Source organism: Urocitellus parryii, chromosome 4 (genome assembly GCF_045843805.1).
Source record: "Urocitellus parryii isolate mUroPar1 chromosome 4, mUroPar1.hap1, whole genome shotgun sequence".
NCBI lineage: Eukaryota > Metazoa > Chordata > Mammalia > Rodentia > Sciuridae > Urocitellus > Urocitellus parryii.
In genome coordinates, this window is record NC_135534.1 from 89658048 (window position 1) to 89682029 (window position 23982).

At 34.1% G+C, this 23982-nt stretch overlaps 1 protein-coding gene across 1 annotated transcript in view; it reads right to left on the reverse strand.

Moving 5' to 3' along the window:
- Nucleotides 1-23982, reverse strand: part of Pgr (progesterone receptor) — a 74813-nt gene that overhangs the window by 41495 nt on the left and 9336 nt on the right. Inside the window, exon 3 of the mRNA XM_026392494.2 lies at nt 1888-2004. Coding sequence (XP_026248279.2) covers nt 1888-2004 — 117 coding nt within the window. The remainder of the gene's footprint in view (nt 1-1887; nt 2005-23982) is intronic.

Below are 23982 nucleotides of genomic sequence, written 5' to 3' on the forward strand. Positions count from 1 at the left end.
GAACACAGCCACTGAAGCAGATAGGAACAAACTGCCCATTAACAAACTCTATGTCATGACATGTCAAAGCCATATTTCTGAACTCTGATATTCCACCCTAGGGTTTTATTAAATCTTAAAAGTTTCTCAGTGTTATCCCATGTATTTAAAGGGGCTGTGTACCAGAAATGAAAAAAAAAAAAAAGAGGATCAAACATAAATGAATGAGGGAAGGAACAAAGGTGAGGGAAGGAAAGAAGGTAAGGAAGGAGACATAGGCTCCATTTTTAGTAGTTCCATGATATTCTCTTCTTAGTTATAGAAGAATCCAACCATGAGCAATCAAAATTATCACTCTCGGGAGGACTCTCATTTTCAACAGACCACAAGTACTCTCCACTTTATTCCAGAAATTTAATATGGTCCTAGCAATTTGAATCTAATCCTACAAATTAGATATCTTCTTCCTAGTTAATAGGAGTTGGATTTTTCACTCCCCAGACTCCTGCCACTGACTCTCTGGCAGAAGAACATTAGAACTGTGGCCTATCAGAGTACACAGTCCATTTCTTTCTAAAAATCCTCTGTGCAGATCCACTTATGAAATCAGTGACCACTGCTCTTTGTCTCAGTTTGTGATGGCTATCTCAGGACACCGCTAGATTTGAATGAATTTATCATGTAAATCTGAAGTACAATAAGTTTTATTTTTAATCCTAGAATTGTCCTTCAAAAATATATTGCATCATATGTCAGTCCTTACAAGCCATCTCAGATTATGAAATTCTAAATAAATTTTAAATGAATTATTTTGGATGGCAATATGTTGTTTGGAGAAGACAAACTGAAACAACTTCAATTAGTGTTAGTGTAGGATGTTATTGGAAATATTATCTGATGTAAAAAGAGAGGCAAGAAAATTTAAAATGTATTTAATTATTCCTGAGGTATGAACTCATGCAGGGTTTCAAGTACTAGAAACCACTGAGAATAAGCCTTTAAATGTTACTTTAAGAGGAAAATTCAGGTGAACAAGAAGCACCAATTATGCTGAAAAAAGAAACATAATTTAGGGATAGTTATTCCACCAGGTATCAACATATATGGAATTACAGCACTTCAGATACTGTGGTAATGGTTCAGGGATAGAGAATTAAGTAAAAGAACAAATATAGGAATTTGGTGTACAACAGTAGTGGTATTACAAATTTCACTGGAATTTTTAACTTGAGTATTGTTAGAAAAATGTGACAATTTATATTTATAATTTAGTCTAAAAATAAAAATAATTAAAAATCATTAACATACAATTTGGTAGTTCTGTATGTGTGTATTTATAAACAAACCTACATTGTGGGTTGGAGGCTTCAAACATTTTTATTAATCTAGGTGGTGTACTTTTAAAAAAAGTTTGGGACCATTGTGTCAATAAATATGCTATGGTAATAGGTTATCCATATGGAAAATGAAGTTAGATTCCTATCTCTTAATACAAAAACTATTTGTAAGTAGGATAAGGAAATGAATGTGAAAAACTGAATATATTATTTATATTATTTCTGGGCAGAGAAGAGCATAAAGGGAGAACATTGATTATCTAAGTCGGATTTAATGTGTGATTATTTAATTTTTTAAAAAAGATACCATGAACAACAACATAAAAAGACATGATATAGACTGCATATTATAAAGTATTATTAATGCATCATATGTAGGAAAATTTCATGAATCTAGAAAAAAAGACAATCCATCCATGTGCTTCATTCAGACACTCAAGTGTGAAGAGTCAACATCAATAATCAAGACAGAAAAAAATAAAGCAAGAATAAAGATGAATAAGAAAATTAGGAATTTCTGACCCAAAGTGTTAAAGCATAAATATGTTATTAAGGAAAACATCAATATTACCTCCAAGGACCATGCCAGCCTGGCAGCACTTTCTAAGGCGACATGCTGGACAGTTTTTTCTGCGGATTTTATCAACAATGCAGTCATTTCTTCCAGCACATAAATAGTTATGCTGTCCTACAAAGTGAAAAAGTAAAGATTATTTGCAATATTTAAGATCATTGAAAATTATATTCAAAAATGACTGAACAGAGGATCAACACACAAAATAGCAAGTCCATGACTCTAAGCCAATCTCTTGCTTGGCATCACTGAATGTTGGTCATGCTCAAACCTGCTCAACACTCTACCTGTGACTTCAGGGGCCTAAATGAGGTAATGAGAAGTAGTAAATAAATTCAAACACATTTCAAATATAAAAGAGGATATTATGGTTACCAAGTAGGATGCAATTCTTAGAAGCCATAAGGGATTAAAAAATTTAGCAGTTCAACATTTGAAGTGTGAGTAGGAAGGAAAATTTCTGATATTGAGAGCACTGGCACGAAGTCACTTCCTTGAAGGGTTGGCACAATTCCTATCATTGGGAACTGCCCATAACAGCTGGAATGACTGCAGGAAACCTGGAAGCTCAGTCTATTATAAGTTATGATCATCTTTAACACAAAGAGTTGGTCCACTGGAACTATAAACTAGACCCCATGCAAGCAAAATGTAAGGGGTATAGTTAGTGTTTAATCTTCTTTATGCAATTTCTTTTTTTTTGGTTAAAAAAATTCTACAGCCAGGAAATTCCAACCATAGCTGACTGAGATAATTTGGCATAGATTCTAAGTACTGCCTCTGTACCACAAAGGACTCAGTCACCAAGAATGAAAGAGAAACATATGGGGCAACTCCATTACATGTGTCATTGCGTCAGGATGATTGATACTCAAGTGAAGGCAGTTTATGCACAGATGCATTGACTTTTTGACATTATCCTAGAAATCTGTAAAATGTTAAACTTTGGGGTTATAAATCCAGCATAATGTCTATTTCTACCTTTTTTCTTCAGATAACAGTTCCTAACTTATTTTCTGGTTTTGAAGAATACATCCATACCCAGGTCCTCTTGCTTAGTCCTTATTAATTGCACATTATTGCTTCCCTTCAGTCCATCATAGCAATGTGACTTTACAACTCTACTTGTATCGTAAGTCACTCTATTAAACCACTTGAGCAATTCGTTTGCTAGCATCCGTGTTCTCTACCTACACTGTCACTATCAGGAGTTGTAAAGTATCCAGGAGTATTTATTAGCTTTAAGCTACTACAAGTAGGATGGATGGCACAGGATGAAAAATAGGAGAGTTCACTCAAATATGAGATAGTGTCCAGCTCTTGCCTTTAATGTTTGTATATCTGTCCCTGTCAAAACCTGAAGAACTATTCACTGAACTCTGTAATGGAGCACAATGCTTTCTCTTTCTCCTTGGGACACCTATTGTCTGTTTTAGGGTGGAAAAAGAGGGGGTGAGTATTATTCTGCCTTTTAAGTTACTTATTCTCTTTTATGTTCTTTACACTCTATCTGCACTAATATCATTGTATTACCCCAATATTCCTTAACGTCTTTGACTGTGCTCCCTTTTTCTCTATTAATGTGGTTTGCAAAACCTTACTTATCTTTCAAGTCTCCATTTAACTGCTCCCGTCTGGTTTAACCTGACAGTTTCCAGAAAGGCTTACACATTTTTCTGGGTGCCAAATGCATGTTCAGTGTATTCCCATTATAAATGCTGTGTGCCTGTCTTTTCTTAGTTCTGTAAAAGGAGAAACTAGCCTTTGATCCTTTAACTCTTATATCTAATAAGGGTTTGATAAACATTTCTTGGATAAATGTATACATATTATATTTATTGTTTCATGTATAGTCAAAATATACAAAATAGTATAAAACCTATAATATTTCACTTATTGTTATGTACAGTAAATTTTAAAAATCACTTGTTCCTGTTTTTTCTTCTTTTCCTTGGTGCATTGTAATTATGCATAATAGTGGAATCCATTATGCCATGTACATAATTTAATCAATCTCATTCCCACTAGCTTGCCTTTCCCTCCCCTCCTCCTTCCTCTGATCCACTTGCTCTATTGATCTCTATTTTATTATTATTGATTAGTACATTATGTATGATATGCTATATATATTGCATTGTGGCATATTCATGCATGGACATACATAGCAGCATTTGGTAGATTTTGTTCCTCAGTACTTCCCTATGTTCCCCTCCCTCCCCATTTTTCTACTCTATTGGTCTCCTATTTTTGTGAGATTCTCTACTTTGCAATTGATTTTAGTTGTTTTCTCTCTCTCTAGTTTCCATATGAGAGAAAAATTTAGTGCTTACTTTTTGAGTCTGGCTTGTTTCACATAGTGTGTTTTCCAGTTCTATTCATAACTAGTAAGTAACATAATTACATTCTCCTTGGCTGAGTAAAACTCCATCATGACTACACACCACATTTCCTTTATCCAATTGTTGTCAGATACCTAGGCTGGTTCCATAACTTGCTCTTGTGAACTGTGCTGCTATAAACATTGGTATGCATTTGTACATATCACTATAGTATGATGATGATTTTAGTTGTTTTGGATAAATACCTAGCAGTAAGATAGCTGAGTCATATGGTAGTGCCTTTCCTAGGGTTTTGAGGAATCCCCATACTGCTTTTTGAAGTGGTTGTACCAATTTACAATTCCTCTAACAATGTATGAGTGTATTTTTCCCCACATCCTCATCAGTAGTTATTGTTATTAGTATTCTTAATGATTGTCATTCTAACTGGAGTAAGATGAAACCTCAGTATAGTTTTGATTGTATTTCCTTGATTGGTAAGGGAATATTTATTGGCCATTTTTATTTCTTCTTTGTACCAATGTCTGTTTAAATCATTTGCCTATTTATTGATTAGGTTATTTGGTTTTCTTGGTTTCTTTTTAAGTTCTTTATATATTCTATGTTACTCCCCCATCAGAAGAATAGTTGGTGAAGATTTTCACTCATTCTGTAGGCTTTCTCTTCATGCTCTTAATTGCTTCCTTTGCTCTGAAGAAGCTTTTTAATTTGATGCCATCCACTTATTGATTCTTAGTTTTATTTCTTGAGCTTGAAGTATGTTATTGAGAAAATTGGTACTTGTCCCAATGTACAAGTGTTGACACTGTATTTTCTTCTTGCAATTGTAGTGTTTCTGGTCCAATTCTTAGGTCTGTGACCCACGTTGATTTGATGTTTGTGTAGGGTGACAGATAGGGGTCTAGCTTTATTTTTTTTTACATGTGGATATGCAGCTTCCCATCATCATTTGTTAAAAAGACTATTATTTCCTCCAATGTATGTCTTTGGTACCTTGGTCAAGATCAGATGACCATACCTATATGGATTTGTCTTTGTGACCTCTATTCTATTCATTGGTCTTCATGTCTTTTTTTATGCCATTACCATATTTTATTACTATAGTTCTAGGATAATTTGAGATCAGGTATTGTGATCCATCTATCATCATTCTTACTGCTCAGGATGACTTTGACAACTCTGAGTCTGTTATTCTTCCATATGAATTTTAAGACTTTTTTTCTAGCTCTTTGAAGAATGACATTATTAATTTGACGGGAGTTACACAGTCTGTAGATTTTTCTCTATTATAATGATTAACACATTACTTGTACAAATTGATGGGTTTTATGCTGATTTTACACACAAAGATATATCATGCCTTGTATTTTCCCTTCTACTTTTTCTCCCCCCTTTCCTCTCCAACCCCTTCTCTTTCTCTAATAGTTCCTTTTCTCCTCTTCTACATTTCTACTTCCAGTTTTTTGTTTGTTTGTTTCTATATATGAGAGAAAAATATGTGATGTCTTCCAGTTTCATGCATTTTCCTACAAATGACGTAATTTCAGTCTTCTTTATGGCTGAGTACTACTCCCTTTTGTACATATACCATGTTTTCATTATCCATTCATCTGTTGATGGGCACCTAAGCTGTTCCATTTCTTGGCTATTATAAACAGTGCCACAATAAAGACAGGTATCACTTATGTATGCTGATTTAATTTCCTTCAGATAAATACCCAAGAGTAGAATAGTTAGATAATATGGAAGTTCTATTGTAACTTTATGAGGAATCTCCAAACTTATTACCACAGTACTTGTGTTAATTTATGTTCCTATGAACAATGTATAAAGTTTCCTTTTTTAAAATCTCCTTGCCATAATTTGTTATTTATTTTTGAAACTAGCCATTCTCACTATGATAAGATGGAATCTTAATGTAATTTTGATTTATATTTCTTCAGTGGCTAAAGATATTGAGCATTTTTTCACACACTTATTGTTCATTTGTACTTCTTTTGAGAAGTGTCTGTTCAAATCACTCACCCTTTTGTTGCTAAACTTTTTTAAGTTCTTTATATATTCTGAATATTGATTTTTTTGTCAGATGAATATGTGGCAAAGATTTTCTCCTATTCTTAAAGTTACCTTTTTATTCTGCTGATGGTTTCTTTTACTGTGCAGAATTTGATGTGATCCTATTTGTCAATTCTTGTTTTCTGAGGTATTGGAGTCCGATTCAGGAAATGATTGCTTATGCAAATATTTTGAAGTATTTTCCCAATGTTATCTTCTAGTCGTTTCAAAGTGTCTGATGTTACATCAAGGTATTTGATCAATTTTGAGTTGACTTTTGTACCAAGTGATAAATGGAGGTAAGTTTCAGTCTCTACATGAGGATATCCAGTTTTCCCCAGTACTATTTGGGGAAGAGGCTGCCTTTTCTCCAAGGTGTGTTTTTGGCACCTTTGAAGAGAATCAATTGGCTGTTAAAGTGTAGGTTTATTTTCTGGGACTTCTATTCTAGTCCATTAGTCTAGTGTGTCTGTTTTTATGCCCAAACTGTGCTATTTTTGTTATTTATGGCTTTGTAATATATTTCAAAATCAGGTATTGTGATACCTCCATTATTACTCTTTTCTAAAGGTTGCTTTGGCTATTCTGGGTCCTTTGTGCTCCCATCTGAATTTAAGAATCATTTTTTTTTTACTTCTACAAAAAAATATCATTGGTATTTTGATGGAAATTGCATTGAATGTGTAGATCACTTCCAGGGGTATAGCCATTTTAACAACATTAATTCTCCTAATTCATGATCATGGGAAGTCTTTTCATCTACTAATGTCTTCTTTCTTTCTTTCTTTAGTGTTTTATAATTTTCACCACAGTTCTTTCACTTCCTTGTATAGGATTTTTTGCTATTGTGAGTGGAATTTCTTTTCTTGATTTATTTCTCAATGGGTTCTTTATTGGTGTATAGAAAAGGTACTGAGTTTTATATGTTGACTTTGTATCCTGCTACTTTGCTGAACTTGTTTATTAGTTCTAAAAGCCTTTTACAGAATCCTATCTGTGAACAGAGATAAGTTGATTATCTCTTTCTCTATTTGTATCCTTTTTATTTATTTCTTTTGCTTAATTGTTCCAGCTAAATTGAAACTACTATATTTTATAAGAATGGACACCCTTGACTGTTCCTGATTTAGTGGAAATGCTTCCAGTTTTTCCCCATTTTATATGTTGTCAGCTATTAGTTTGTCATATAAAGCCTTTATATGTGAGGTATGATGATTCTTTTATGTACAATTTAATGATCTTTTTATATATAATTTATTCAGGGCTTTTTATCATGAAGGAATGCTGAATTTTGTCAAAAGTCTTTTCTGTATCTATTAAGATGACAATGTCATTTTTATTCTTGATTCTATTTATGTGCTATTTAATGTTTATTGACTTGTGTTTTTTGAAGCATTATTGTATCCCTGGAAGGAAATCAACTTGGTCATGGTGTCTGATCTTTGTAATGTGCTGTTAAATTTGATTTCCAAGTATTTTCTTGAGAAATTTGTCATCTGTGTTCATCAAGGAATTTGGTCTAGAGTTTTTGTTGTGGTGGTGGTTTTGTTCTTATCTCATCTTGTTAGCAGGGTAATACTGACTTTACAGAATTAGTTTGGAAGAGTGCCTTCCCTATCTATTTAATGGAATAGTTTGAGGCACATTGTGTTAATTCTTTTAAAGTCTGGTGAAGTTCGGCTGTGAATATGTCTGGTCCTGAGATTTTCTTTGTTGGAAGACTGTTTCAATCTCACTTACTCTTATTGATCTACTTAAGATTATTATATTCTAAAACCATAATCTTTAGGCTTGGTTTTGTTAGATCATGTACATCCAGAAATGTGTCCATTTCTTCCAGATTTTCCATTTTAATTGCATATAGTCTTTCAAAATAATCCTTATTAATCCTATAAATGTCAATGATATCTGCTATAATACACCTTTTTCATCTCTCATTTTATTTATTGGGTCTTTTCTCTCTTTCTTTTTTTTAGTTAAGCCAAGGGTTAGTCAATTTTATTTTTTAAAAAAACTCATTATTATGTTGATCATTCATATTGTTCTTTCAGTATCTATTTATTTCTGCCCTGATCTTTATTATTTCTACTATTCTACAACTTGGGGTCTAGTTTGTTCTTATTTTTCTAAGACTTCACAATGCACCATTAGGTTGTTTGTCTGAGATTTCTGTTTTTTAATGTAGGCACTCATGTCTATAAACTGCCCTCTCATTATTGCTTTTGCTGCATGTTACAGGTTCTGGTACATATTGTTTCCATTTACATTTAATTCTAGGAATTTTTAATCCCATCATTTCATCAATGAACCATGTTCATTCAAAAGTATATTGTTCAACTTCGTTTGTATAACTGTTGTAGATTCTCTCACTGTCGATTTCTAGTTTCATTACATTCTGACCTGATGTGAGAAATTCTTACAAGTTTTAAAATTTTGATGATATTGGTTTTATGGCCTAATATATGTTCTATTTTGGAAAAATGTCAATGTGCTAATAAAAAAACAATGTATTTTGTGTAGCTGTTGGATAGAATATTCTGTAAATGTTGTTAAGTTCATTTGAACTATAGTGTAATTTAACTCTGATGCTTCTTTATTGTTTTTTTTTTCTGAATAGTCTGTCAATTGGTGTGAATGAGGTAGTGAAGTTACCTCCTATTATTGTATTAGTGCATATCTCTCCCTCTACATAGAGCATGTGAGTTTTATAAAGTTGGATGGTCTAACATTTGGTGTATATCCATTTACAATTCATATATCTTATTAATGGATCATTTCCTTTATCAATACATAGTGAGCTTCTTTGTCTTCTGTCTGATTTTGGCTTAAAGTCTGTTTCATCAGATATAAGTTTAGTTATTCCTATTTATTGTCAGATTCTATTTGCTTGAAATATAATTTTCTGTCTTTTCACTTTGATTTATGTATGTGTTTGCATGTAAAGTGAGTTTCTTGCATGCAGCATACTGTTGGGTCTTATTCTTTTTCACCCAATAAGTCAGTCTTTATCTTTTAATTAAAGAATTTAGACAAAATTTACATTCAGGGTTATTAGTAATAGGTATGTACTTGTTTCTGTTCTTTTCTTTTTCTTTCTTTCTTTCTTTCTTTTGTATTTCATATGGTTATTTTGAATATTCTATAGTAGTTTATTCTGTTGTTCAACTTTAGAGGTTGATGGTTTCTGTGTTACTATTATTTGTTTACAAATTTTCACTTGCTTATCTACTATTTTAGTGGGATTTATTTTAAAAATTTGTTATTTAAATGGATAATTTAGCTATTTTCTCATGCTTGTGTTTATCTTTTTCCTCTTCCAGGTGTAGGATCCCCTTAAGTATCTTCTATAATGCTGGTTTAATAGTTACTAATTTCTTTAGTTTTTGCTTGTTATGGCGGTCTTTATTTTTTTCAATTATGAAATATTACTTTGCTGAGCATAGTGATCTATTGGCAGTTATTTTCTTTTAGAATTCATTTATTTATTTTTACATACATGACAATAGTGGAATGCATTACACTCATTATTACCCATTTACAGCACAATTCTTTGTAACTGCATATAAAGTATGTTCGCACCAAATTATGCCATTATACATGTACCCTCTTTGTTTTGCATTACAATTCTTAATACTCATATATGCCACAATTTATCATATATCTGTTAATATATAAGGTATGTTGACACCAAATTCATATCTTCATACATGTATTTTAATAATGATGACCATCACCTTCCACCATCCTTGCTATTCCCCTTCCCCCTCCCTTTCCCTCCCACTCCTCTTCCCTATATAGAAATAATTTTCCTCCCATGCTCTCCCTCCCTACCCTACTTTGAGTCACCCTCCTTATATCAGAGAAAACATTCGGCATTTGTTTTTTGGGATTGGCTAACTTCACTTAGCATAATCTTCTCTAATACCATCCATTTACCTACAAATGCCATGATCTTGTTCTTTTTTAGTGCTGAGAAATATTCCATTGTGTATAAATGCCACATTTTTTTTATCCATTTATCCACTGAAGGACATCTAGGTTGGCTCCACAGTTTAGCTGTTGTGAATTGTGCTGCTATAAACATTGATGTGGCTGTGTCTTTCAGAATTTAAAATGTGTGTCTCATGGCCTTCAGAGTTTCTGATGAGAAATATGCTGTTATTCAGATGGGTTTTCCTTTAAATTTGACTTGGTGCTTCTCTTTTTCAGCTTTTAATATCCTTTCTTTGTTCTGTACTTTTGACAGTTTAACTATAATGTGTCATGTTTTTCCTGTCATGTCTATTTGGGGTTCTAAATGCTTCCTGTGCCTGGATATCAGTGTCTTTCCCAAGTTTTGGTAAATTTTCTGCTATTTATTTCACTAAACAGATTTTCTATGCCTTCAGCTTGTAGCTCTTCTTCTTTATCTATTCCAAGCATGCATGTTTCTTCTTTTAATGGTGTTCCAGAAATCTTACATATTCAGTTCATTCTTCCCTATTGTTTTATTACTGTCTGAATGTGATAATCCCTCAACCTTTCTTCAAGTTCTGATAGTCTTTCTTCTCCCTGATCTAACCTATTGATAAACCTTTCAACTGTGTTTTTAATCTGAACAAGTATGGGAATGACCTATGCTCAGGTTACTTGTACAGGTAATGTCTATAATCATTATGTCATTGTCTCTCTGCTACTGCTATGGGGGTGAATGTGTAGAAGCAGTACTTTAGGTCCCCTGCTGTGCCTGTTGGGGACAGGTTAATGGTGAGCGCCTTTCATCTCTTCTATTAAGTTCTGCTAAGATTTAAGAAAGGCTAGCTTTTGGCTAGAGTAAGAAGCAATTTCTCTGAGCTGGGAGTATAGTTCAGTGCCAGAGCATCCTCCCAATGTGCTAGAGGTGCCAGATTTATCCTCAGTACTACCCAGAAAGAAAAACAACAACAAAAAAAAAACTGTCCCCCTCCCCCCCACAAAAAAACAAATAAAGTAAAAACAAAATTAAAACAATAACAACCACAACACCAACAGTAACAGGAAATAAAGGGACAAAAAATACAGGGTAAATTTAAAAGTTAAAAAGTAATAACAGTAAAATTAATATAAAAAATAAAAAGGAAAGAAAATTGAAAAGATGCAATAGGAAAAATTATAACTTTAAAAAGAAATAAATGAGGAAGTAGGAGAATGTTTATAAAAAGTGGGAAAAGGGGAAAAGACAAAATAAAAGAAAAAATTAAATATTAAAAGTAGAAAAAATTTAAAATTAGTGTTAAATATTAAAAGTAGAAATAGAATTAAAGATAAATATTAAGTGTTTAATCATCTGAAAAGAGGGATTGTTGAGTGGTTTTATTTATATGTTATTTCTACTTGCTCTGTACATTTAAATTCCAAGTGCTGCTATTATTTAAAAAAAGATAATATTTTGAAAATAAAAGAAAAATTAAAATGTGATTAGATCATTTAATAACCTGGTGACATAAAATTTCGGTACATGACAAGTAAAATTCCTTTTTAATTGAAATAAAACATTTTCATTATAAGCTAGAAAAAACTTACCTATAAAATAAGACATCTGTATTTTGCTGCCTTTTAATAAGAATATGAATGAATAGATTTTACTTGCATGACTTTTCATGCCTTTTTTGAAAACATAGGGCAGTGTGTAGCAAAATGACAGCAGAAACAAGTATGCATATTCAACAGGGTAAAAGAATAAGATAGTATAGTAGGACGCAGAATTTGTAGGCTTGAAGTAGAATGAGCTGGTACGCATGGGGGTTCTCCTTCTACCACAAGCAAACAGAAATGCTGGATAAACACAGTAGAAGCATATTGTTGAAATTCAGTCTGGGACAAGAAAAGGAAATGAAATTCAGAAGCATAAACTAATGAGGAATCTGCAATGATCCAAAATATTTTCTGATACAAATACAGGCCCTAGGAGTCAAGAACTGAAGTTTAAATTCCAGGAGGGGCTGGGATATATAACTTAGGCCTATGAGAAGAGAGTAGATTCTACATAACATGTAGACCCTCACATGGCTGCCTTAGCCATAAAAACAGGGCTGGGAAACACTACTCAGAAAATGTCAATGAAGACTTTGGGTGGTAAGAAAAATCAACAGTGACTAACAACAAGACAAACAAAATAAAATCTTGGCCTGTAATAGGAAGTGAATTTCCACTCACACGTGTGTAGGGACCTGTGCTGGGGGACAAAGACTAGTATAGGACCAGTGAAATTGCCAGGGTCCTGTGAAAGGTAAATGAGAAACTTATCAGTGGGGACAGTTGTGCAAAAAAAAAAAAAAGTACAAGAATACTTATAGCAGGAGTGTTTATAACAGCTGTCAGCTGAAAATAACCATAATGGTCATCTACAGCCAATGTAGTAACAAACTTTTCTTTATTCACTACATTTTCATCCAAGAAGAAAAAGAATAAATGTCTAGTCCCTTGTAAAAATATGGGTGAACTATATAAGTAAAATATTGTGCAAACTAAGTTGACTCAAATAATACTGCAGATTTTTTAAAACAGTCACAAGCAATCTATGATGTTGGCAGCTGGGATGGTTGTTACTTTAGGGGAATGCCTGAACAGGGCAAAGTGGGTCTTCTGGGAATCTAATATGTTTTAATTTTTTTTTATCTTGGTGAGAGTAACACCATTTCATTTACTTGGTGATAGTTCAGAAACTCTACATTTTAAATGTAAGTGCTTTTAATATTTGCCACTAAAAAGGTTTTAGTTTTAAATGCTTTCATCTAAAAAGATAACCTAGAGGGCATTGTGATCCAGAAAAACCTGTGGAGGAGCAGAGAGGCCATGAAATCCAAAAGCCGAGGGGCACAGTCAGAAGTGTCTAGAAAGGAGAGGCATCACTTGCATTATAAGATTAGTTGGAAATTGTCTCCAGGAATTCTACACATAGGTATCCCACAGAGGAAGTGTACGCGGGAATCATCCCAATGACTGTATACCAAACACAGAGAACTTCAGCGACAGTCATCTATCTACCTGCCATATACAACTGCACTTGTCTCCAATTTTTTTTTTTTTTTTTTTTTTTTTTTTTTTTTTTATACCTGGCCCTGGAGAAGTCACAGCCAGCTGTCAGTGGGCCTTGGGTGTGTAAGCGGGGTAAACAGATAGGAAGCTGATCTTGTTCATTCTTCCCTTCAGGTTTCAAGCCCCAAGCAGTGAGTGCTGAACTGAAGCAAAGGAGAAATTGGAAATTTGATGAAAGTTTAGAGTTTTTTTTTTTGTTGTTGTTGTTGTTTGTTTGTTTTTTGTACCAGGCATTGAACCCAGGAACACTTTACCACTGAGCTACATTTCCAGACCTTTTTTATTTTATTTAGAGACAGGGTCTTGCCAAATTGCTGAAGCTGGCTTTGAACTCACTATCCTCCTGCCTCAACTTCCAGAGCCACTAGGATTAGAGATATGTGCCACTATGCCCAGCAAAAGCTTAGAATTTTGACAATAATTCTGGTTTGGGCATTGAGATTACTGAAGTGAGATTGGATCTGGTCAAGAATTTCTTGCAGGGAATGGAAGAACTAGTGTACAAATAAGGTTTAGTATTAGAAAAAATAATAATAAATATACACATACATAAATATGAATAAAATGATTAAGTAATTACTTTGATGTTGTTAGAAATATCAATGTAAACCAATTATTGTCAACTAAGGACAAGTTCTCTGCCTTTCCCTACCTCCTTTTAGAATATTGTGGTGCTTAGAGATGATTTTAATTTATGTAACTAGAGGGTAGCTATTATTCAGGAGAGGCCAAGAGTGCTGCCAAACATACTATAATGCATAGGACAGTCCCCAGGAAAAAGAATTACTGGGCACAAAATGTCTACAGTGTGAGGTTGAGAAGTTTTGGTGTGTAATCACATTTCACTCCTTTTTCAAGAAGATAGATTCTCTAGGTTTGTCCACTGAAATTGTCAAGAAGTAAGGACAATGTTAGCAGCCACAGACACTAGGTTTTGGATTGTTATATCTAATATTTTCATCCAAAAGTAACCAGTGTTCCTTGGAGAAATGGCTGATCAAGGGCAGGGCATGAAATGTGTAGGTTGGGATGCTTTGTTATGCCAGCAAATTTGATTTTACCGAGAGCTAATAAACTTGTATAAAGGCCATGTGGATGCCATGGTTTGAATGTTTCGTGCCTCCAAACATCAAGTTAAAGCTTAATCCCCATTGCGAGATATTAAGAGGTGGGAACTGGTGGTTAATATTAGGGCTTTGCCTTCAAAAATGTATTAGTCTACTAATGTGATGGATGGGTTAGTGGACTAATGGGTTAATGGGTTATGTCAAAAGTGGATCCACTATAAAAAGCCAGTTTCACTAGGTCTCTCTTGTACTCCCTGTCTCACCATATGATGCATTGCCCTACCATTGGGCGCCACCACCAAGAAGAAGTGCATCCTCCTGATCTTGGACTAGAACTGTGAGCCCAAATAGACCTCCTTTTTTTTTTTTAAATTTTCCTATAATATGGTATTGTGTTGTTGGAAGCAGAAAACAGACTAAGAAAGTGACCACAGATGAAATGATTTGAACAAAGAATCAGTTCAAGTTATTAAAAAATATTTAATAAATAAAAAAAGACATGAATAAATTACAATATATAAAAAATTAAAAAAAAATAAATGAGAGCTGAGGATATAGATATAGTTGGTAGAGTGCTTGCCTCACATGCACAACTCAATCCCCACCACCACAAAAAAAAAAAAAAAGAAAGAAAGAAAACTTGCTTGAAAACACTGGAGGTTGCTAAGGCACAAAGTAGTTACTTTGAAAATTGATAATTAAAGGTAAATTATTAAGCATTTTTAAACCTTCCATTATAAATTGTATTTTAAGATTAACAAAATGCCTTTTGGAAGAAAGAACTACTAAAGAAAAAGATTTACCAAGGATAAAATAAGAAGGGATAATAAAAGTAGAAAATCATCCTTATGCATTCTAAAATGAAATGATCACTATTTTTAAAGTCTGAAAATCAAATTAAAATACTCTTCCATTTTACAACAGCATATCTGTATGAGGTACACTTTATACACTTCAACCAAAACAACAAAGTGAACATAAATGCAGATATGAGAATCCAGCTGTCTTCTATTAAGGCAGACATTAAAATGACTTATAAAAATGTTAAACAATGCCATTCTTGTCACTAATTTTTTTTTTTTTGGCTTGGAAAATTAACACCTAATGGTTTCCTTTTTTAAAAAATGAGGTAACCAAAGTTTCAAAAAATTATTAGATTTAACTTCTAATATGATAAATTTTGATACACAATTCATGTATACAAAATGTCTTTGAGCTCTCAATAATTTTAAGCAAGGAGGTTATGAGACCAGAGTGTTTGAAAACCATGGGCCTGTGTAGGGCTCTTGTCAAGATGTTTAACCTGAATCTAACCATATGGTTAAAAAAATCAGACATTAGATTGTGGGCCTTTTTACAAAACTTTTGGTCTGGACTCCACAAAAATTTCAATGTCCTAAAAAACAACAACATTTTTTTTTAAATGAGAGATTTTTTTAGATTAAAGAAAGCTAAATAAAGCTTTCAACTAAGTGAAATATATAAAACTTAATTAGATACTAAGTGAAAAAATAAAATCTACACAGGACATTTGGGAAATAACTGAAGAAGTTTTAATATTGGATAAATATTAGAAAAATTTTATCAATGTTAAAATTTCTTGAGTGTGATAATATGTGGTTGTAACAGAGACTAACAACATCTTGCCTCAGTTTCTGAAATACCTGGGATTATGGTGACTCCCTATTGCACTTAGTTCATATTTGTAGACTCTTACATATGCAAAAAAATATATGTTATTTTAACCAAGAATATCAACTTGATAGAATTCTTCTCAAAGCCAACATGCAGTACTTTAGAGAAGAAGTCTAAAGTCAGCTCAATTTTTATTTCTTGGTAGTGAACAGTTTGTAGGGGCCCACGTGAACTCATGTGAGATGTTTTCTTTTTAAGTAAAATTTAATTTTTTTTCAATATATACAGATGTAAACTTTTAAAATTTATGTTTTCCTAGGACATAGTGAGATGTTTTGATCTAGAAACTTCTTTTATTCAAATTCTTTTTTTCTTTTTTTTATTGGTTGTTCAAAACATTACAAAGCTCTTGACATATCATATTTCATACATTAGATTCAAGTGGGTTATGAACTCCCAATTTTTACCCCAAATACAGATTACAGAATCACATCGGTTACACATCCACATTTTTACATAATGCCATATTAGTAACTGTTGTATTCTGCTACCTTTCCTATCCTCTACTATCCCCCCTCCCCTCCCCTCCCCTCCCATCTTCTCTCTCTACCCCATCTACTGTAATTCATTTCCCTCCTTGTTTATTATCCCATTCCTCTCACAACCTCTTATATGTAATTTTGTATAACAATGAGGGTCTCCCTCCATTTCCATGCAATTTCCCTTTTCTCTCCCTTTCCCTCCCACCTCATGTCTCTGTTTAATGTTAATCTTTTCTTCCTGCTCTTCCTCCCTGCTCTGTTCTCAGTTGCTCTCATTATATCAAAGAAGACATTTGGTATTTGTTTTTTTAGGGATTGGCTAGCTTCACTAAGCATAATCTGCTCTAGTGCCATCCATTTCCCTGCAAATTCCATGATTTTATTCAAATCCTATAACCTATTAGCTATCCAACCTTGGGTAAATCATTCAATCTCTTGATGCTCATTTTCCTCATCTGTAACACAATAGTTAATCATTGTTTTCAGGTTTAATTACAATAATGTATTAAAAACAACAAAACAAAACAAAAAAAGGATCCAAGATGGCAGAGATAAGGTAGGGTGCAGACTAAACTCCTTCACAGTTTGGAGTCAAAGAAGAAAGGAGACAGATGATCAGAGAGGTGGCTGACAGGGGCATACACTGACTCATAATACTGGAAGATCAGAAGCTTGGAAGGAGGGATACAGAAATTCTAGTTAATGGAACAGAAAACAGGAAATAATTTGTTAACTGGTAACCAGTACCTGCACCATCAAGGCACGGGGTTGGGAGGGGGTAATAAAGGAGGAAAGAGGGAAATACAAAGCTGACAAGCTTACTTCAGAAACAGCAGCAAAAGAGAAAGACACACTGAGTTAATCTGGGACAGGAGCTGCAAAATCACCTGGTGATTGAGGAGCACTCTGCTTATCCTAATTTGCTGGTGGAGAAGAGTGGCAGGCAGCCATTTTGCAGTGACCACATCTAAGTTTCCAGCTTGGAAAGCAATTAAATTTCTACTGCTTCATCCCACCCAGAGATACCAGTTAATGATATCATTGAAAATGCCTTTGAAGTGGACCTCCCAAGTAATCTGTGAAGTAAGACTGCATCAAGCTGAAGACCGCGAAGATCTACTCTAGTATCTATATCAGGAGTAGAGAAGAGTACACTATACCGACAGTATGATGCCTAGGAGTCAGCATAAGCCTCATTTGCTGGCCAACATGAGTGACTCTGACAGGGAGTACAGAGCCTGAAGAACTGCATGCACCTCTGCTGTGGGTCTCCTTGGGTACCTCTGCCAGGGAAAGTGGTAATGCCATTCAAAAATACAAAGGATCAATGTAATAAAGAGTTGGCACTTTAAAAATGTAAATAGGATTGACAAGCTTAGCCAAACTAACCAAAAGAAAGAGAAGGAAGACCCAAATTAATAAAATTAGAAATAAAAAGCAGACATCACAATACTTATCCCCCAAATCCAGAGGATCATTAGGCACTATTTTGAAACTTATATTACATAAATTGAAAAATCTGGAAGAAATATATAAATTTCTAGACACACTCCACATACCATAATTAAACCAAAAGGATACAGAAAACCTAAGCAGGCTGATAACAAGCAGTAAGTCTGCAGCATTAATTAAAAGCATTACAACAACGAAAGGTCCAGAACCAGATGGATTCTCAGCTGAGTTCTACCAGATGTTTAAATAAGAACTAATGCCAATCCTCCTCAAATTATCCATGAAATAGAATGAGAAGGATGATGATGACACACCCAAACTCATTCTAGAAAGCCAGTATCACCCTGATACCAAAACCAGATTAGGACTCTTCAAGGAGAGAAAATGACAAATCAACATCCTTGGCAAACATAAATTCAAAAATCCTTAATAAAATATTACCAAATAGAATTCAAAAATATGTTAAAAAGATCAAACACCATGTCCAAATTGGTTTTATTCAAGGGATGCAAGGAAGTTTCAATATAAAAAAATCAATAAAATTTAATTCATCACATAAATAGAACCAAAGACAAAAAATCATTCATGATCATTTCAATAGATGTGAAAAAAGTCTTTGACAAAATTCAGCACCCATTCATGTGAAAAATCCTAAAGAAACTAAGGATAATAAGAACTTACCTCAACTTCATAAAGACTCTATATGATAAGCACAAAGCCAACATCATACTGAGTGGGCAAAAACTAAAAGCATTTTCTCTAAAATCAGGAAGGAGACTAGGATCTCCCCTCTCACCACTCCTACTCAATATAGTATTTGAAACTTTAGCCAAAGCAATTAGGCAAGAAAAGAAAACTTGATGTGCTTATAGCTGACAGGAGTGTTAAAGTAGGTTACTTGATAGCACTCAAGTGGGAAAATATGACCATTAAATGAGAGACAGGCCATCAACAATATTTGGTATATTTCAGGACATTTACTGGAGCTAGAAGTTAGGGTGAGTTTAGTGAATGTGGAGTGTCAGAAAATGAATTTAGGGAGGAAACAGCTAATTTTCAAGATGCTAAGAGATGCACTGAATTATATGAGGAAACTAGTAAGGTAAGTGGTAACTGAGCCAGGGAGAATAGTAGTAGAAAGTAATTTCAGAGAGCAGGAGGGTTCATATCCTGCTAGGCCTTGGAGACCATTGAGCAAACATTGGTTTTAATGTGAAAGAAATATAGTGCTATTAGAGGCTTTCAAGGAGTGACATGATCTGTTTTTTTTAACAGTATCACTTTAGCATCTAGAATGAGAATAGAGGAGGCAAAGCTAGATATGAGAGGCTGTTGTGATAAATCCAAAGGGGAATAATGGTAGCTTGAAACAAAATCGTCATTGAGGTAGTGATGATAGTCCAGATTCTAGATATATTCTGAAGGAGGAGATAAATAGTTTATAGAAATCTGTTTGTTGACCCATTCTGATATTTTTAAAAAATTCAAGAATTAATCCCTTCCTGTTACCATTCAAAATTATTTGTTCTTCTTTCTTCTCTTTATTTCCTTTACTTATTTATTTTTTGCTTTCTCACTGTGGATCAGCTTCTCATCCTTCCTTCCTGAAGCTAGAACCACTGTTCTCTAAGCCAAACAATCCCTCTACCTCTGTTACAAATTCTCTCCTAAATATTCACATATCTTTTAACTGGTAAAACACCAAATTATCTAACTAGTTACACCAAACACCTATGATTGTGTATTTAGCTAATCAACAGGCTTTTAGGAAATGTAAAGAACCACACATTATATAACACAGACACATCATTTGAACACATGTACCAATGAGAAAGGAATTTAAGATACCTATATAAAAATATGAAAAATTTACAAAGGTATGCATTGACAAGGTGGTTTAAATCATTGTGCTATTTTGATTCAAGTTTACAACTTTTTACACACATGGAAATAGTTAATTCTTTCCCTCATATTTATGCAGTTTAATTTTTTTCTTTAGCATGGAAACCCTAAATTTATTGATGTTCAACTTCATTATTTTGTACAAACTGTGATTAGCATATCAGGTGGCTTAAGTTTCTGTTATAATTCTCTAGAGTCTCACCATCCTCATCTGAAATTGTCTTTGTACAAAAATAGAATTGTGTGGATAATTAACATTTTCCTGATTGCTATGTAGGTCTAGACCCCCCAAATATATAAGATTGGACTACTACCAGATTTTTAAGTATTTCCTGATAAATCTCTTACTTAATTGTTACCACCATGTCTTACTTCAAACAGTGTGAAATGGTATGGTACAGTGAGAACAGTTTAGGTTTTGGAGTTGAACAGAACTGAGTTTGATTACCAGCTCCATTACTAACTGGCTGGGTGACATTAGAGTTGTTACCTTGCCTGCCTGTTTCAATTCTTAATCTGTAAAGAGAATGAAAGCAACTTTTAAAAAAACTTCTGAAAATTGAAGGAGATAAGGAATATTGTGCAATAGGCCTACTATATGTTTTAATAAGCTTTTTCTCTGCTGTTACTAAAAGACTTGACCAGGGGGAAAAGTTTATTTTGGGGCTCACCGTTTGAAAGGTCTCAATCCATAGACAGCAGCCTTCATTCCTAGGAGCTCAAGGTTAGGCAGACATCATGGTAGAAGAGTGTGGCGGAGGGAAGCAGCTCACATGATTATCAGAAAGCAGAAAGAGAGACTCTACTTGCCAAATATGAGCTATGTACCCCAAAGGCATGCCCCTGAATGACCCACCTTCTCCAGCCCCACCCTACCCATCCTCAATTACCACTCAGCTAATCCCTATCAGGGGGATTAATTCACTGATTTGGTTAAGGCTTTCATAATCCAATCATTTTACTTCTGAATCTTTTTGCATGGTTTCACATGTGAGCTTTTGGGGGACACCTAATATCTAAGCTATAACACTGTAGTACCTGGTATGTTATAAGAACACACCCCAAAATATGTTAGTCTCCATCTTTTCTCCCTGGCCTTTCACATTTTCCAGAATTCTTGCAGGAGGGAACATTCTTGGTATGGGAAACAGCTCACCTGCCTTTGATAGATTAATGTCAATGCTTTAGGCAAAGAAAAGTAGCTTTTTTTCTCATCTCAGAACTGTAGGCTCCTTCCTACTCTATCTAGAACAGAGTATTTTAATTTTTCTTAGTCCTGCCTCTCCTCTCACACAACTTTCCACCCAGCTTTCCCATTGCTTCCAGAATTAATTTTCTCACAAACAAAGTTGATCATGTCACCTTCAGCTTACACTATCTGGCTACTCTTTAAATGAAGCAGTGCTTTTAAGAACCAACTGTATAGCTCAATGAAATTCCAATTTCTGGGTCCCATTTCTAGACACTTTGATTTAGTATATATGAGATAAGACTCAGCAATAATCATCTTAAACTGATGATTCTGAGACAAATGGACTGAAGACCAAAAAAGGACACTGTAGATCAGAAGCTCACTTTTGGATTTATTGGTTTGAGATGTTCAGTTACCCTACTATAAAGATATCAGGTAGGCATTTGAATATATAAGCTTAGAGCTCGTGGAAAATAACTGGACTGGACATAGAAAATTGGGAGTGGTCAGTGTGTGGATGATTTATCTAAATTCAAAAGACTGAATTAGATCACCAAGGAAATAAACATATAAACACAGGGAAGGAGTCCTAATACTGAAAACAGGGGGCTTGGGTGCTAAGAGCAGGAGAAGAATTTGAAAGGAAGTCAGTAAGAAAATTAAGAGTACAGTGTCTTAAAAATCAAGCAGAGAAACTATTTCTAGGAAGGTGGAGTGATCAACTGTCAAATGTACTAATAGATCCAGTAGGTAGGACTGACAATCACCATCAGATTTACAATTAGGTCAGCATGACAAGAAAAGTTTTGGAGGAGTGCTGGAGGGAAAAAAACTGATAGGATTAGATTTAGGAAAACTCTTATCCTCATAAGAGTTTTGTTGCAAAAGAGGAAGAAAAAGGTTGATGGCTGAAGGGTAAGTAAAATAAACAGGAATATTTTGGATATTTTATTTTAGGATGGGAAAAATATTAGAATGCTTGCATGCTGAGGGGAATGATCCAGTAGAGAGGAGGGAAATTATTTAAGTTGGGAAGGGGAGCATTTCTGGCACATGCTCTTGAGTAGGCAGGAGTAGCCCAGATCTAGTGTTCAAGTGGGAAGAATGATCTCAAGAAGAGCACACAGATCTCCAGTGCAGGATGAAAAATAGATTATGAAGTAGATACCACGTGAGAGCAATAGTATATCCTAAAACTTCAGGAAGTTTTCTCAGTAAATTGGGAAGCCAGGTCATTTGCTGAAAGTGAGGACAGAAAAGTGTTGGAAGATTGAGAAGAGAAAAATGGAAGACAGATACCCAGACACACCACTGGAATGAGTCAATTGTTTGCAGAGCAGGTAACTTAGTCATGTTGTGCATTGTATTCCAATTCCATCTCCCAATTATACAGGTTCTCTTCCCCAGAAATTCAGCTAGTGAATTTCCACTCTCCCTGATGTCAATCAGTTTTCATAACAAATAATTAACATAAAGGGATACTGGATAATGGATAAGACATGATATAATGTCTCAGCTCTGCCATTTATTCACTCTTGGCATGTGCAAGTGATTTAATCTCTTTGTGCTTCATGTAATATATTGAGCCAAGATCCCGACATGTAATAAATGTCACTATTATTATTAAATATCTTCAGAACCTAACTATTGAAAACTCTTTGAAAGATTTTTTAACAAGTTATTTCCAAGTATGAAAGTAGCTATAAAACTTTTTATGTTTTATAGTGATTTTACAACAAGAGCAAATAACAATGGAATCATCCCTAACACTTGTTTTTCAAAATATTCTCTTCATAATAAAGATATCTTTTAAAAGGGAGTTCCCGCCCTTTAAAAAAAACAAGAATATTGTCTTTAACTTCAAGGGCAGGTTACCTGTCTCATCTGTTAAGTACCTTCTAAGTAGCATAACACTGAGACTCCTGTCATCATAGAAAGGATCAGAAATTTAGACCACATCATTTTTAAGTTTAAGATCTCTCTTAAGTACTGTGCAACAATAAAACTCTGTTGTGGTTAAAATTTTTCCTGGTCATACCTCATCATGTTGCAATGTATCATTAAGATACTACTATATTTTCTGGGCCGTATGTTAAAAATTAACTACAGTAAAGATACTTTACAGAGCTTTGCTCACTTTAGGCTTCAAACCTGTGTGTTACAATACATGCCTCAGAAGAAAGCAGTAATGGGATTCCATATGTCACCTATAATCTTAACTTGAAATCTTTCTTTTAACATCACAGAAACAATCTTAACAGTGTCTTGCAGATTTTGCATAAAACATTGTTTTAAATATTTTTTATTTTTTAAATACATGACAATAGTGGAATGCTTATAATATAGAAAGCATTACTATTGGGGTTGTATCTTTTTGATACATCTTTGCTCTACTGACTTATCAAAACCAGTTTTTTACATACTTCATTATTCAAACAATCTAGCAACCAGCAAAACTCTAATAAAGCATCTTGTGACAATGTTAATTCTCAAATGCTGTTATCCTTCAGTTAGCTCCTATCCTCAAAAAGTTAAGAGGAATGTGAGACTAAGTGGAGAAAAAGCAAGCAACCCCCAGCAACTTCAATCCATGCATCCCTCCAGGTGAGCTGGCAAAACTAGTACCAACCAAACAATAAATTCCCTAGACTCTCTCTGCCCAGGAGATCCAGGATCTTTTCTACTGATGTTCCAGCTTGGTATCAAACCACAGATGGGACCAGATGAATTTGGATTGCACCAAGGACCCCTGATCTCCAGCCACCATGCGGTGCACACTTACTCCAGTCATTCCATTAGCAAACATATTTGTCATTTTCTGGAGGTTGGGAAGACTAACATGAAGGTACTGG